Below are 15,375 nucleotides of genomic sequence, written 5' to 3' on the forward strand. Positions count from 1 at the left end.
CAGGACTCTTGGTCCTGCACCCCAAACTCCCAGTATCTTGTCTTGAAAACTATTTCACATTGGATGGGACCCCAAGTCTTGATTTGTTCTACTAATAACTGCTCACACAATCTGCCATCCTGCACTATCATTACCTATTTTTTAAATGCCAATTCATATCGTGACTTACTCTTTTTTTTTTTTCTTTTCTTTTTCTTAATACAGGAGAAAAAGGGTTATCAGGACGACCAGGTATTGGACTCCCAGGAAGACCAGGTATCAAGGGTAACTATGGTGAAACTGGCTTACCAGGGCTTCCTGGTAAACGAGGAGAAACTGGAGAACCAGGTATGCAATGGTGCATTGTTCTTATAGTCATCTGCTCAAGTCTATTTGCCTCCCTACCCTCCACCTCACTAGCAATGATAATTGTAAAAATGATAATGATAATAAGAAAAAATAGTATGTATATATATATATATATATATATATATATATATATATAAATATATATATATATATATATATATATATAAACACATATATATATATATATATATATATATATATATATATACACACACACACACACACACTTTCAACGAACGGACGGCTTGAAGAACGTTCTGAAGAAAAGTGCAGATTGTGGATCCCAACGCAAAGAGAAGTGCCTTTTTGTATTTGCAGGGTGGGGGGAAATTGCTCGTGGGGTAGTGGGAAAGTAAGGAAAGAGGAGAGGGGGAGGGATTGCTGGGGAAATGGAAGGTAATGAGGAGGTGGAGGAATTGGCCCTAACGGGCCGCCGAAAGGTGGACAAGCGACCGCAAGACGAGCTGGAGGATTAGAAGTATAGATAGGAGCAATACAGTAGAAAGTGATGAGAATATTTTCAAGGGATTTAAAGAGGGTGGGGGGGACACAACCCCCCCCCCCCGACTGACAAGACTAGAAGAGAAGGTCGATAAGATGAACGAGGACTTGGAGCGTAGGTTCGGTAATGTTGACAGTATGATACGAAGAATTGAAAAATTGGAAGAACTAGAGAGGGCGAACAAAAACTTAACTAAGGAAATTGAAGAATTAAAACAACAGTTAAAAGAAGTAAAAGATGAGAATAAAGTCTTAAAGGAGAATAATATGGAGAACAAGGAGGGTTGGAAAAAAAATTCATGAAAATAGCAAGGTTGCATTCACTGACATAATCAGACAGCAAATGAATGAACAAACTGAAAACTCAGTTATTAAAGTGATGAGACAGAAGGAGAATATAGTAAGAGACTTAGCAGACAAAAAGAAATGTATAATTATATTAGGAATGGAAGAGAAACATAACCCAGATAGAACCACAAGAATCAAAGAGGAAAATGAAAAAGTAAGAAATTTACTAGAATTAGTTCAGGAAGATGAACCAGAAATAATGAAACAAATCGAAGAGAAATTCAGGCTAGGGAAATATAGTACAGACAAGACCAGACCAATCAAGATTAAATTCAGGTCACAAACTACGGCTGAGAATATCTTATCCAAAACAGGGAAACTAGCAACAAGTGAACAATATAAAAAGGTATGGATAAAAAGGGAAATGAATAAAGAGGAAAGAGAGGAAGAAAAACAGAAAAGACTTGAAGCAAAGGAAAAAAACGAGATAAGAACGGAGTCAGAAAAAGAGAGATTCTATTGGAGAGTAGTGAATATGAAACTGAAGAAAGTCGACATACAAGAGAAAAACAAAAGGGAAACAGAGAACACAATGGAAGTGGCAGAAAACTAAGAGTGTCTTACACAAATATAGATGGATTAATAACAGGATTGAATGAACTGAATGATTATTTGAAGGAAAAAGAACCAGACATAATGGGAATTGTAGAAACAAAATTAAAAGGTCCACTACCACCCAACAGTGTAGGACATGATGCATATAATTATTGGATTAGAAACAGAGTGAAAAAGGAAGGGGGTGGAGTTATGTTCCTGACTAAGAAGGATATAAACGTGAAGGGTGTCACATATGGAAAGAATACAGTAGAAATGATAATGATGGAAGTAGAAGACAGAGATAAGAAGAACAGAAAGTTTGTGATAAATTATGTGCCCCCAAAAACAACCTCATGGGAAGAGAGTGAACATAAAAGTATGTTAGAGGACACAAAGATAACATTAAACAAGATAATGGAAGAGGGAGGAAAAATAGTTATGATGGGCGACTTTAATTGCAAAGAAATCTGCTGGGAAGAGATGACAGTAAAGGGTGGAGACGGCTCATGGGGTAACGCTCTACTCGAGATGGTTACTGACCATACAATGACACAATGGATACAGGAGAACACTAGGTATAGAAATGAAGAAGAGCCATCGAAACTAGACCTAGTAATTACATCCGAACCTAGAATAGTGGACAAAATTGAATATAAAACACCAATAAGTAGAAGTGACCACATATTGATTGAACTGGAACTTAATGAAGAAAAATATATGAAAAGAAATGAACAATACAGAAAAGGAAGAATGATGTATGAAAAAACAAACTTTGATAAAATAAGAGAATTCTTTCAAAAGGAAAACTGGGAAGAAATATACAAAGAAGAAACAACAGTAGAAGAGAAATGGAATATTTTGACAACAATTTACAAAAAAGGAGTGGAAAAGTATGTCCCAAGACAAAAACAAGAAAAAGAATATGTAAAATGCTGGTACAACAAAAGCTGTAGGGAGTTAAAAGACAATAGAGACAAAGCCTGGACCAGATGGAAAAAAGACAGAAGACCTGAAAAATGGAAAATATATACCTGCTATAGAAATGAATATGTACAAATGTGCAGAGAAGAAAAGAGAAAATATGAAAAAGATATCATAGAAAAGTGTAAAGATCAACTGAAACTATTCTACAGATTTGTAAACAACAAACTGAAAAACAAACAAGACTTGGAGAAATTAAGACAGGAGGGAGTTGAATACACTGAGGAAATGGAAATGGCGGAAATTATGAACAAACATTTTAAATCAGTGTTTACAAGGGAGAACATACAACCTGAAGAGAACGAATGGAAAGAGAAAGTCCCCCCTATGGAAGAAATAAAAGTAACAAAGAATGAAATATTAACACACTTGAGTAATCTTGATGTCAGAAAATCGCATGGACCAGATGAAATAGCAAACTGGATACTAAAAGAATGCAGGAATGAACTGGCAGACAAAATACATAGCATACTAAATAGTTCCTTGAAAGAAGGAAAAGTTCCAGAAGATTGGAAAAAAGCAAACATAGTACCTATATACAAAGGAGGAAATAAAGAAGAACCTACCAACTATAGACCAGTCTCTCTAACAAGTACAATAGCAAAACTTTGTGAAAGAATTATCAAAAGTAGATGGGTAAAATATTTAGAAAAAAACAAAGTGTTAAATCCAAGGCAATTTGGATTCAGACAAGGACGATCATGCGTCACCAATTTAATATGTTTCTATTCAAGACTAATAGATATAATACAGGAAAGAGATGGATGGGCAGACTGTGCATTTTTAGATCTAAAGAAAGCTTTTGACAAAGTACCACATAAGAAGTTGCTTAAGAAATTAGAAACTGAAGGAGGAATACAGGGCAAGCTACTAAATTGGATGGAGGACTTTTTGCAAGAAAGAAAAATGAGAGTAGTGATAAGAAACCAACACTCAAAATGGGATGAAGTAATAAGCGGTGTTCCGCAGGGAACAGTTCTGGCCCCAATAATGTTTGCTATATATATTAATGATATGGATGAAGGAATAGAAAGCTATATGAGCTTCTTTGCAGATGATGCAAAACTACTGAAAAGAGTAAAAACTGAAGAGGATTGTGAATCACTACAGAGAGATCTAAATAAAGTACAAGAATGGAGTAGGAAATGGGAGATGGAGTTCAATACACAAAAGTGTAGTATAATGGAATTTGGAAAAAGCAAAAACAGAATAACAGGAGCATATAAATTGGGAGAAGAAGGAATAAAAAAAGTAGAAAATGAGAAGGACCTGGGAGTCATTGTTATGAATAATATGTCACCTGAGAAACATATAAATAAGATTTTCGGAGAGACTTATAATCTAATAAGAACGATCAAAGTTGCATTTACATACCTGGATGAAGAAATGGTGAAGAAAATCCTAATCACCCTGATAAGACCAAGATTGGAATATGCAGCAACGATATGGTCACCAAGTACAAAAAAATGTATAAAAAAACTTGAAAGAATACAAAGAGCAATTACAAAACTGGCACCAACACTCTCAAAACTATCATATGAAGAGAGACTACAAAAACTTGAACTACAGACACTAGAGCAAAGAAGAGAGAGAGGAGATTTGATAGCTATTTACAGAATCATGAAAGGCATAGAAATTACTGATAGAGAGAATCTGATAAAATGGGATGACAGAAATACAAGAGGACACGGAAAGAAAATAAAAAAAGACAGCTATAGAAGAGATTTGAAAAAGAACAGCTTTCCTCACAGAGTAATAGACAGTTGGAACAAGTTAGATGAGAAAGTGGTGTGTGCAAAAACAATACATGAATTTAAAAATAGTTTAGATAAAATGAGATATGAAGACGGGACCCCACGAGCATAGCTCCCCTTCCCGTAAAATACAACTAGGTAAATACAACTAGGTAAATACACTTCAACGAATGGACGGCTTAGAAGACGTTCTGAAGAAAATTGAAGTCTGTGGATCCCAACGCAAAGAGAAGTGCCTATTGTTTTTACAGGGTGGGGGGAAAATTGCTCGTGGAGTAGTAGGAAAGAGGAAAAGGGGAGGGATTACTGAGGGAAATGGAAGGAAATGAGGAAGGAGTAGACTTGGCCCAGGCAGACAGGAGAAAGGTAAACAAAAGGCCTCCCGATGATAATGAAATGTCTAATAAAAATGTAAAGATTAGAAGTAAAGACAAGAGCAATACAGTAGAAAGTGATGAGAATATTTTCCAGGGATTTAAAGAGGGTGGGAGGGACACAAACCCCCCCCCGACTGACAAGACTAGAAGAGAAGGTCGATAAGATGATCGAGGACTTGGAGCGTAGGTTCGGTAATGTTGACAGTATGATACGAAGAATTGAAAAATTGGAAGAACTAGAGAGGGCGAACAAAAACTTAACTAAGGAAATTGAAGAATTAAAACAACAGTTAAAAGAAGTAAAAGATGAGAATAAAGTCTTAAAGGAGAATAATATGGAGAACAAGGAGGGTTGGAAAAAAAATTCATGAAAATAGCAAGGTTGCATTCACTGACATAATCAGACAGCAAATGAATGAACAAACTGAAAACTCAGTTATTAAAGTGATGAGACAGAAGGAGAATATAGTAAGAGACTTAGCAGACAGAAAGAAATGTATAATTATATTAGGAATGGAAGAGAAACATAACCCAGATAGAACCACAAGAATCAAAGAGGAAAATGAAAAAGTAAGAAATTTACTAGAATTAGTGCAGGAAGATGAACCAGAAATAATGAAACAAATCGAAGAGAAATTCAGGCTAGGGAAATATAGTACAGACAAGACCAGACCAATCAAGATTAAATTCAGGTCACAAACTACGGCTGAGAATATCTTATCCAAAACAGGGAAACTAGCAACAAGTGAACAATATAAAAAGGTATGGATAAAAAGGGAAATGAATAAAGAGGAAAGAGAGGAAGAAAAACAGAAAAGACTTGAAGCAAAGGAAAAAAACGAGATAAGAACGGAGTCAGAAAAAGAGAGATTCTATTGGATAGTGAATATGAAACTAAAGAAAGTCGACATACAAGAGAAAAACAAAAGGGAAACAGAGAACACAATGGAAGTGGCAGAAAACTAAGAGCGTCTTACACAAATATAGATGGATTAATAACAGGATTGAATGAACTGAATGATTATTTGAAAGAAAAAGAACCAGACATAATGGGAAATGTAGAGACAAAATTAAAAGGTCCACTACCACCCAACAGTGTAGGACATGATGCATATAATTATTGGATTAGAAACAGAGTGAAAAAGGAAGGGGGTGGAGTTATGTTCCTGACTAAGAAGGATATAAACGTGAAGGGTGTCACATATGGAAAGAATACAGTAGAAATGATAATGATGGAAGTAGAAGACAGAGATAAGAAGAACAGAAAGTTTGTGATAAATTATGTGCCCCCAAAAACAACCTCATGGGAAGAGAGTGAACATAAAAGTATGTTAGAGGACACAAAGATAACATTAAACAAGATAATGGAAGAGGGAGGAAAAATAGTTATGATGGGCGACTTTAATTGCAAAGAAATCTGCTGGGAAGAAATGACAGTAAAGGGTGGAGAAGGCTCATGAGGAAACGCTATACTCGAGATGGTTACTGACCATACAATGACACAATGGATACAGGAGAACACTAGGTATAGAAATGAAGAAGAGCCATCGAAACTAGACCTAGTAATTACATCCGAACCTAGAATAGTGGACAAAATTGAATATAAAACACCAATAGGTAAAAGTGACCACATATTGATTGAACTGGAACTTAATGAAGAAAAATATATGAAAAGAAATGAACAATACAGAAAAGGAAGAATGATGTATGAAAAAACAAACTTTGATAAAATAAGAGAATTCTTTCAAAAGGAAAACTGGGAAGAAATATACAAAGAAGAAACAACAGTAGAAGAGAAATGGAATATTTTGACAACAATTTACAAAAAAGGAGTGGAAAAGTATGTCCCAAGACAAAAACAAGAAAAAGAATATATAAAATGCTGGTACAACAAAAGCTGTAGGGAGTTAAAAGACAAAAGAGACAAAGCCTGGACCAGATGGAAAAAAGACAGAAGACCTGAAAAATGGAAAATATATACCTGCTATAGAAATGAATATGTACAAATGTGCAGAGAAGAAAAGAGAAAATATGAAAAAGATATCATAGAAAAGTGTAAAGATCAACCGAAACTATTCTACAGATTTGTAAACAACAAACTGAAAAACAAACAAGACTTGGAGAAATTAAGACAGGAGGGAGTTGAATACACTGAGGAAATGGAAATGGCGGAAATTATGAACAAACATTTTAAATCAGTGTTTACAAGGGAGAACATACAACCTGAAGAGAACGAATGGAAAGAGAAAGTCCCCCCTATGGAAGAAATAGAAGTAACAAAGAATGAAATATTAACACACTTGAGTAATCTTGATGTCAGAAAATCGCATGGACCAGATGAAATAGCAAACTGGATACTAAAAGAATGCAGGAATGAACTGGCAGACAAAATACATAGCATACTAAATAGTTCCTTGAAAGAAGGAAAAGTTCCAGAAGATTGGAAAAAAGCAAATATAGTACCTATATACAAAGGAGGAAATAAAGAAGAACCTACCAACTATAGACCAGTCTCTCTAACAAGTACAATAGCAAAAATTTGTGAAAGAATTATCAAAAGTAGATGGGTAAAATATTTAGAAAAAAACAAAGTGTTAAATCCAAGGCAATTTGGATTCAGACAAGGATGATCATGCGTCACCAATTTAATATGTTTCTATTCAAGGCTAATAGATGTAATACAGGAAAGAGATGGATGGGCGGACTGTGCATTTTTAGATCTAAAGAAAGCTTTTGACAAAGTACCACATAAGAAGTTGCTTAAGAAATTTGAAACTGAAGGAGGAATACAGGGCAAACTACTAAATTGGATGGAGGACTTTTTGCAAGAAAGAAAAATGAGAGTAGTGATAAGAAACCAACACTCAAAATGGGATGAAGTAATAAGCGGTGTTCCGCAGGGAACAGTTCTGGCCCCAATAATGTTTGCTATATATATTAATGATATGGATGAAGGAATAGAAAGCTATATGAGCTTCTTTGCAGATGATGCAAAACTACTGAAAAGAGTGAAAACTGAAGAAGATTGTGAATCACTACAGAGAGATCTAAATAAAGTACAAGAATGGAGTAGGAAATGGGAGATGGAGTTCAATACAAAAAAGTGTAGTATAATGGAATTTGGAAAAAGCAAAAACAGAATAACAGGAGCATATAAATTGGGAGAAGAAGGAATAAAAAAAGTAGAAAATGAGAAGGACCTGGGAGTCATTGTTATGAATAATATGTCACCTGAGAAACATATAAATAAGATTTTTGGAGAGACTTATAATCTAATAAGAACAATCAAAGTTGCATTTACATACCTGGATGAAGAAATGGTGAAGAAAATCCTAATCACCCTGATAAGACCAAGATTGGAATATGCAGCAACGATATGGTCACCAAGTACAAAAAAATGTATAAAAAAACTTGAAAGAATACAAAGAGCAATTACAAAATTGGCACCAACACTCTCAAAACTATCATATGAAGAGAGACTAGAAAAACTTGAACTACAGACACTAGAGCAAAGAAGAGAGAGAGGAGATTTGATAGCTATTTACAGAATCATGAAAGGCATAGAAATTACTGACAGAGAGAATCTGATAAAATGGGATGACAGAAATACTAGAGGACACGGAAAGAAAATAAAAAAAGACAGCTATAGAAGAGATTTGAAAAAGAACAGCTTTCCTCACAGAGTAATAGACAGTTGGAACAATTAGGTAAATACAACCAAGTAAATACACATTCATTGAATGGACGGCGAAGATTGGAGTTCCAAAGAAAAAGTGAAATTTTCGTGGATCTCAACATCAAGGAAGTACCTCATTGTATTTACAGGGAAGGGGAAAGCTTGTGGTGTAGTGGGAAGGTAATAAAAAAGGAGAAAGGGAGGGATTACTGAGGGAAATGGAAGGAAATGAGGAAGGGAAGGACGTGGTCCAGGAGGCTAGGCGTCTTGTAAACAAGCGAAGGACCCATAATGATTTTGGTGAAGAAGGGATTAACAAAAATGTAAAGATTAGAAATATAGATAAGAGCAGCACAATGGAAGGTGAAGATAATAATCTCCAGGGATTTAATGAGGGGGGGGGGATACCAACCTCCCCCAATTAGCAAGACTAGAGGAAAAACTTGAAAAAATGACCGAAAATTGGGAGAATAGGTTTGGTAAAATAACAAAGATTGCGCAGAGAATTGAAAAATTGGAAGAATTAGAGGAGAACAAAATCCTAACTAAAGAAATAGAAGAATGAAAAAGACAGTTAAAAGAAGTAAAAGATGAGAATGAGGAATTAAAGAGGAATAATAAAGAGAATAAAGAGTCCATAGCAAAAGAAGCACAGGGTTGGAAAAAAAAATCCAAGAGAACAGTAAAGTTGCATTTACTGACATAATAAAACAGCAAATGAAAGAACAAACTGAAGACTCAGTTATTAAAGTGATGAGACAGAAGGAGAATATAGTAAGAGACTTAGTAGATAAAAAGAAAAGTATAATTATATTAGGAATGGAAGAGAAGTATAATCTAAATAGAACCACAAGAATCAAAGAGGAAAAAAGAAAAAGTAAGCAAGTTACTAGAATTAGTTCAGGAAGATGAACCTGAAATCATGAAACAAATTGAAGAGATGTATAGATTCGGAAAATATAGTACAGATGAGACCAGACCAATTAAGATTAAATTCAGGTGACAAATGACAGCAGAGAATATCTTAGTAAAAACAGGGAAACTAGCAAACAGTGAACAATATAAAAAAGTATGGATAAAAAGAGTAATGAATAGAGAGGAAAGAGAGAAGGAAAAATGAAAAGAAAGGAAGCTAAGGAAAAAAAAACGAGAAAAGAGCAGAGACAGAAAAAGAGAAATCTGATTGGAGAGTAGTGAATATGAAAGTGAGGAGATGGGCCATACCAGAGAAAAACAAAAGGGAAACAGAAAATACAATGGAAGTAGCAGAAAATTAAGAGTGTCTTACACAAATATAGATGGATTAATAACAGGATTGAATGAACTGAATGATTATGTGAAGGAAAAAGAACAGGACATAATGGGAATTGTAGAGACAAAATTAAAAGGTCCACTACCACCCAATAGTGTAGGACAGGATGCATATAATTATTGGATTAGAAACAGAGAGACAAAACAAGGATGTGGAGTTATGTTCCTGACTAAGAAAGATATAAACATGAGGAGTGAGAAAAATATTCAGATTGGAAAGAGGTGATCAGTGGAGTACCGCAAGGATCTGTACTGGCACCAATAATGTTTGCTATCTATATGAATGACATGGACGAGGACGTGAACTGTTACATGAGCTTCTTTGCTGACAACGCCAAACTGTTAAGGAAAGTAGAAACTGATAAGGACTGTGAAGCACTGCAAGAAGACCTGAATAGGGTATGGAACTGGAGTCAGAAATGGGAAGTGGACTTTAATACTAAGAAGTGTAGCATAATGGAGTTTGGAAAAAGCAAAAACAGAATATCAGGAAAATATATAATTGGAACCAAGGAAGTAAAGAAAGTAGGATCCGAAAAAGATTTGGGAGTAATCATCACGAACGACTTGTCCTATGATAAACAGATTAACAAAATTGTCGGGGAGACTTACAACTTGCTAAGATCAATAAAAGTGGCATTTGCATACTTGGACAAAGACATGATAAAAAAAATATTGGTTACATTGATAAGGCCTAGACTAGAGTATGCAGCGACATTGTGGTCCCCCAGTACCAAAAAGAATATAAAGAAAATAGAAAGAATCCAAAGAGCAGCTACAAAAATGGCACCTGCACTTGCAAACCTATCATACGAGGAGAGATTGGCTAAACTGGAGTTAGCGATACTGGAGCAAAGAAGAGAGAGAGGTGACCTACTGATGATCTACAGAATCATGAAAGGCACAGAGATACTTGATAGAGAGGACTTACTTAACTGGGACAAGAGAAACACAAGAGGACATGGAAAGAAAATAAAAAAAACATAGCTATAGAAGAGAACTGAAGAAAAACAGTTTTCCACATAGAGTTTAGGACACTTGGAACAAACTGGATAATGAAATAGTATGCGCAAAAACCATTCATGAGTTTAAAAGCAAACTAGACACTGCGAGATACAATGGCGGGACACCACGAGCATGGCTCCCCTTCCCGCAAAATACAACTAGGTAAATATGGAAAGAATACAGTAGAGATGATTATGATTGAAGTGGAAGACAGAGATAAGAAGAGCAGAAAGTTTGTGATAAATTATGTGCTTCCAAAAACAGCCTCGTGGGAAGAGAGTGAACATAAAATATGTTAGAAGACACAAGGATAACATTAAATAAAATAATGGAAGATGGAGGAAGAATAGTTATGATGGGCGACTTTAATTGCAAAGAAGTCTGCTGAGAAGAGATGACAGTAAAGGGTGGAGATGACTCATGGCGAAATGTTTTACTCGAGATGATTATTGACCATACAATGACACAATGGATACAGGAGAACACTAGGTATAGAAATAAAGAACCATCGAGACTAGACCTAATAATCACATCTGGAAAAGATTGAATATAAAACACCAATAAGTAAAAGTGACCACATATTGATTGAACTGGAACTAAATGAAGAAAAATACATGAAAAGAAATGAACAATATAGAAAAGGAAGAATGATGTATGAAAAAACAAACTTTGATAAAATAAGAGAATTCTTTCAAAAAGAAAACTGGGAAAGAATATACAAAAAAGAAACAACAGTGGAAGAGAAATGGAATGATTTGACAAAAATTGATAAAAGAGTGGAAAAATATGTACCAAGACAAAAACAAGAAAAAGAATATGTAAAGTGCTGGTACAACAAAAGTTGTAGGGAGTTAAAAGACAAAAGAGATAAAGCTTGGACCAAATTGAAGAAAGACAAAAGACCTGAGATATGGAAAATATATACTTGTTATAGAAATGAATATGTACAAGCATTCAGAGAGAAAAAGAGAAAATATGAAAAAGATGTCATAGAAAAATGTAAAGATCAACCAAAACTATTCTACAGATTTGTAAACAACAAACTGAAAAACAAACAAGATCTAGAGAAATTAAGACAAGGAGGAGTTGAATACATAGAGGAAATAGAAATGGCGGAAATTATGAACAAGCATTTTAAATCAGTGTTTACAAGGGAGAACATACAACCGGAAGAGATTGAATGGAAAGAGAAAGTACCCCCTATGAAAGAAATAGAAGTAACAAAGAATGAAATAATGAAACACTTGAGTAATCTTGATGTCAGGAAATTGCATGGACCAGATGAAATAGCAAACTGGATTTTAAAAGAATGCAGGAATCAACTGGCAGACATAATACATAGCATAATAAACAGTTCCTTGAAAGAAGGAAAAGTTCCAAAAGATTGGAAAAAAGCAAATATAGTACCTATATATAAAGGGGGAAATAAAGAAGACCCTACCAACTATAGACCAGTCTCTCTAACAAGTACAATAGCAAAAATCTGTGAAAGAAATGTCAAAAGTAGATGGGTAAAGTATTTAGAAAAAAACATGCTAAATCCAAGGCAATATGGATTCAGACAAGGACAATCATGCGTCACCAATTTAATATGTTTCTATTCAAAGCTAATAGAAGAAGTTGCTTAAGAAATTTAAAACTGAAGGAGGAATACAGGGCAAACTGCTTAAATGGATGGAAGACTTTTTGCAAGAAAGAAAAATGAGAGTAGTGATAAGAGACAAACACTCAAATTGGAATGAAGTAATAAGTGGTGTTCCACAAGGAACAGTTCTGGCCCCAATAATGTTTGCTATATTTATTAATGATATGGATGAAGAAATTGAAAGTTATATGAGCTTCCTTGCAGATGATGCAAAACTGTTAAAAAAGAGTGAACACTGAAGAAGATTGTGAGTCACTACAGAGTGATCTCAATAAAGTATGGGAATGGAGTAGGAAGTGGGAGATGGAGTTTAATACTAAGAAGTGTAGTATAATTGAATTTGGAAAAAAGCAAAAAAAGAATAATAGGATCATATAAGTTGGGAGAAGAAGGAATAAAAAAAGTAGAAAATGAGAAGGACCTGTGAGTCATTATTATGAATAATATGTCACCTGAGAAACATATAAACAAGATTTTTGGAGAAACTTATAATTCAATAAGAACAACCAAAGTGGCATTTACATACCTGGATGAAGAAATGGTGAAGAAAATATTAATCACTTTGATAAGACCAAGATTGGAATATGCAGCAATGACGTGGTCACCAAGTACAAAAAAATGTATAACAAAACTTGAAAGAATACAAAGAGCAATTACAAAATTGGCACCAACATTTTCAAAACTATCATATGAAGAGAGACTAGCAAAACTTGAGCTACAGACATTAGAGCAAAGAAGAGAGAGAGGAGATTTGATAACTACAGAATCATGAAAGGCATAGAAACTATTGATAGAGAGGATCTAATAAAATGGGAAGATAGAAATACAAGAGGACATGGAAAGAAAATCAAGAAAGACAGCTATAGAAGAGATCTGAAAATGAACAGCATTCCTCACAGAGTAATAGACAGTTGGAACAAGTTAGATGAGAAAGTGGTGTGTGCAAAAACAATACATGAATTTAAAAATAGTTTAGATAAAATGAGATATGAAGACGGGACCCCACGAGCATAGCTCCCCTTCCCGTAAAATACAACTAGGTAAATACAACTAGGTAAATACACACACACACACACTGATTGGTCCCCAGTGCACAGATGTTAATCTTTTTTCAACCACATTAATTTTTCACTTTAATTCCATGTCATCACGATCGAGACTGACAAGGAGCTCGACAGAGACATATGCAGAAACTGATACATAGTGAAGCCAAGGACTCGAACCCAGCTCACACGTAACAAGTGAACAGTGACTTAAACCACTGCGCTATCTCTTGATAGCAAAGTGGTTTAAGTCACTGTTCACTTGTTACGTCTGAGCTGGGTTTGAGTCCTTGGCTTCACTACATATCAGTTTCTGCATATGTCTCCATCGAGCTCCTTGTCAGTCTCTATCATGGTGACATGAAATTGAAGTGAAAAATTAATGTGGTTGAAAAAAGATATGTATATATTGGTTTCTGCATTTTGTCTTTTCAACTCACTCATTTCTCTATACATTGCCATCCATTCTGCTCTTAGATCTATAATATCTTTCTTTAATTCTGTAATCTCTTGATTCCATTAAGTATTTTTATACATCATCTCCCTTTCTAAATCTATACTTTTACCTAGTCTTCTACCATCTCTTGCAAAGCTGGAAAATCCTAAATAAGTTTCTTCTTCATACCTTTGGTTCCATTGTGGCATCTCAGTATTACAGCTTTTTTGGGGGATGACACCTAAGGGCGATTCAACCCTACTCACATCTAGTTGTCTTTTAGTTGCTTCACCATATTTCTGTTTGCTTTCACCATCCTCCATTTTTTGTTTCTTTTTCACTCACCTCATTTTGGGCACCCATTAAGCTTTTCCCTTCCCATACAAATACCAAACTAGGCATTCATTTCCTCCAACTTAGCAAAAAAATGCTGTACTCCAGAGCTCATTCTAGATATCCGTTCCAGTCGGTGGTTTGTTCATGTGTGTGTATTTACTTAGTTGTGTTGTATTAATCTTCGACTGTTTATATGTCATCAGCCTATTATAGAAGGACCCATTTTCATTACCCATCAACCCCCTCACCTCCATCAGAAGGTGCCACTCTGAGGGGATAACAGTCAGTCTCTGAACTGGTCCCTAAATCTTTTTTCATCAACTTTAACTATATTTTACACCTTTTTACACAACATTAGCTGATAACTGGCAACTGCTGCCCTTCTCCTACTACTCTCATCTGGTGATGTATAAATAGTTCCACACCAACCCAAAACAGACAATAGTCCAAAGTTTCTTTCCAGAGAGATGTGTGGGAAGGCTCAAAAATCATTGCCAGCTGTTGTAGGGCTGCAGATTTTCAACATAGTGAAACTCAATGCAATAATTACTACAATTATTAAACATTTTATTAATATTCTGGACAGGAGTTCCATGCCAACCTGGTCAGAAAGGTACAAAGGGTGAACCAGGCTTGAATGGTCTTGATGGAATGAAAGGAAGTAAAGGCAACCCTGGACCACTTGGCCCCATTGGACGACCTGGTTTGCAGGGTCTTCCAGGACTGGATGGAGAAAAAGGTAAGTTTAGAGATATAGTTGATTCGTCAAAAACCACCCTGGGATTAAGTTAACATTTCTCATTCTCTCTTTATCTGTTTCTTTCTCTCTGTTTTTCTCTCTCTCTTTCCTCCCAATAATAGGCCTCTCCTTGAAAGAAAACACCAACCCTTCTATCACAAATGAGTCTGTCCATCCTTTAAACTAGAAGATAAGGATAGGGTGAACAAGATTCTTCAACCATGTGTAAAAGAATGATGTTCTTGATCTTTGTAAATGACATGACGATCAGTATAACAATCTACACTTAACATGTTTGCAGATAGAGGAAAGATCATTCATAAAAAGAATAAAAGATA

At 35.1% G+C, this 15,375-nt stretch overlaps 1 protein-coding gene across 4 annotated transcripts in view; it reads left to right on the forward strand.

Annotated features, from left to right (window-relative positions):
* Nucleotides 1-15,375, forward strand: part of Col4a1 (Collagen type IV alpha 1) — a 367,458-nt gene that overhangs the window by 332,793 nt on the left and 19,290 nt on the right. For all 4 annotated transcript variants that reach the window (XM_076175657.1, XM_076175659.1, XM_076175658.1 and 1 more), the window contains 2 exons: nt 205-327; nt 14,885-15,037. In XM_076175657.1, coding sequence (XP_076031772.1) covers nt 205-327; nt 14,885-15,037 — 276 coding nt within the window. The remainder of the gene's footprint in view (nt 1-204; nt 328-14,884; nt 15,038-15,375) is intronic.

This window comes from Oratosquilla oratoria, chromosome 37, assembly GCF_046742065.1.
Source record: "Oratosquilla oratoria isolate Oo_2021 chromosome 37, ASM4674206v1, whole genome shotgun sequence".
Lineage (NCBI taxonomy): Eukaryota > Metazoa > Arthropoda > Malacostraca > Stomatopoda > Squillidae > Oratosquilla > Oratosquilla oratoria.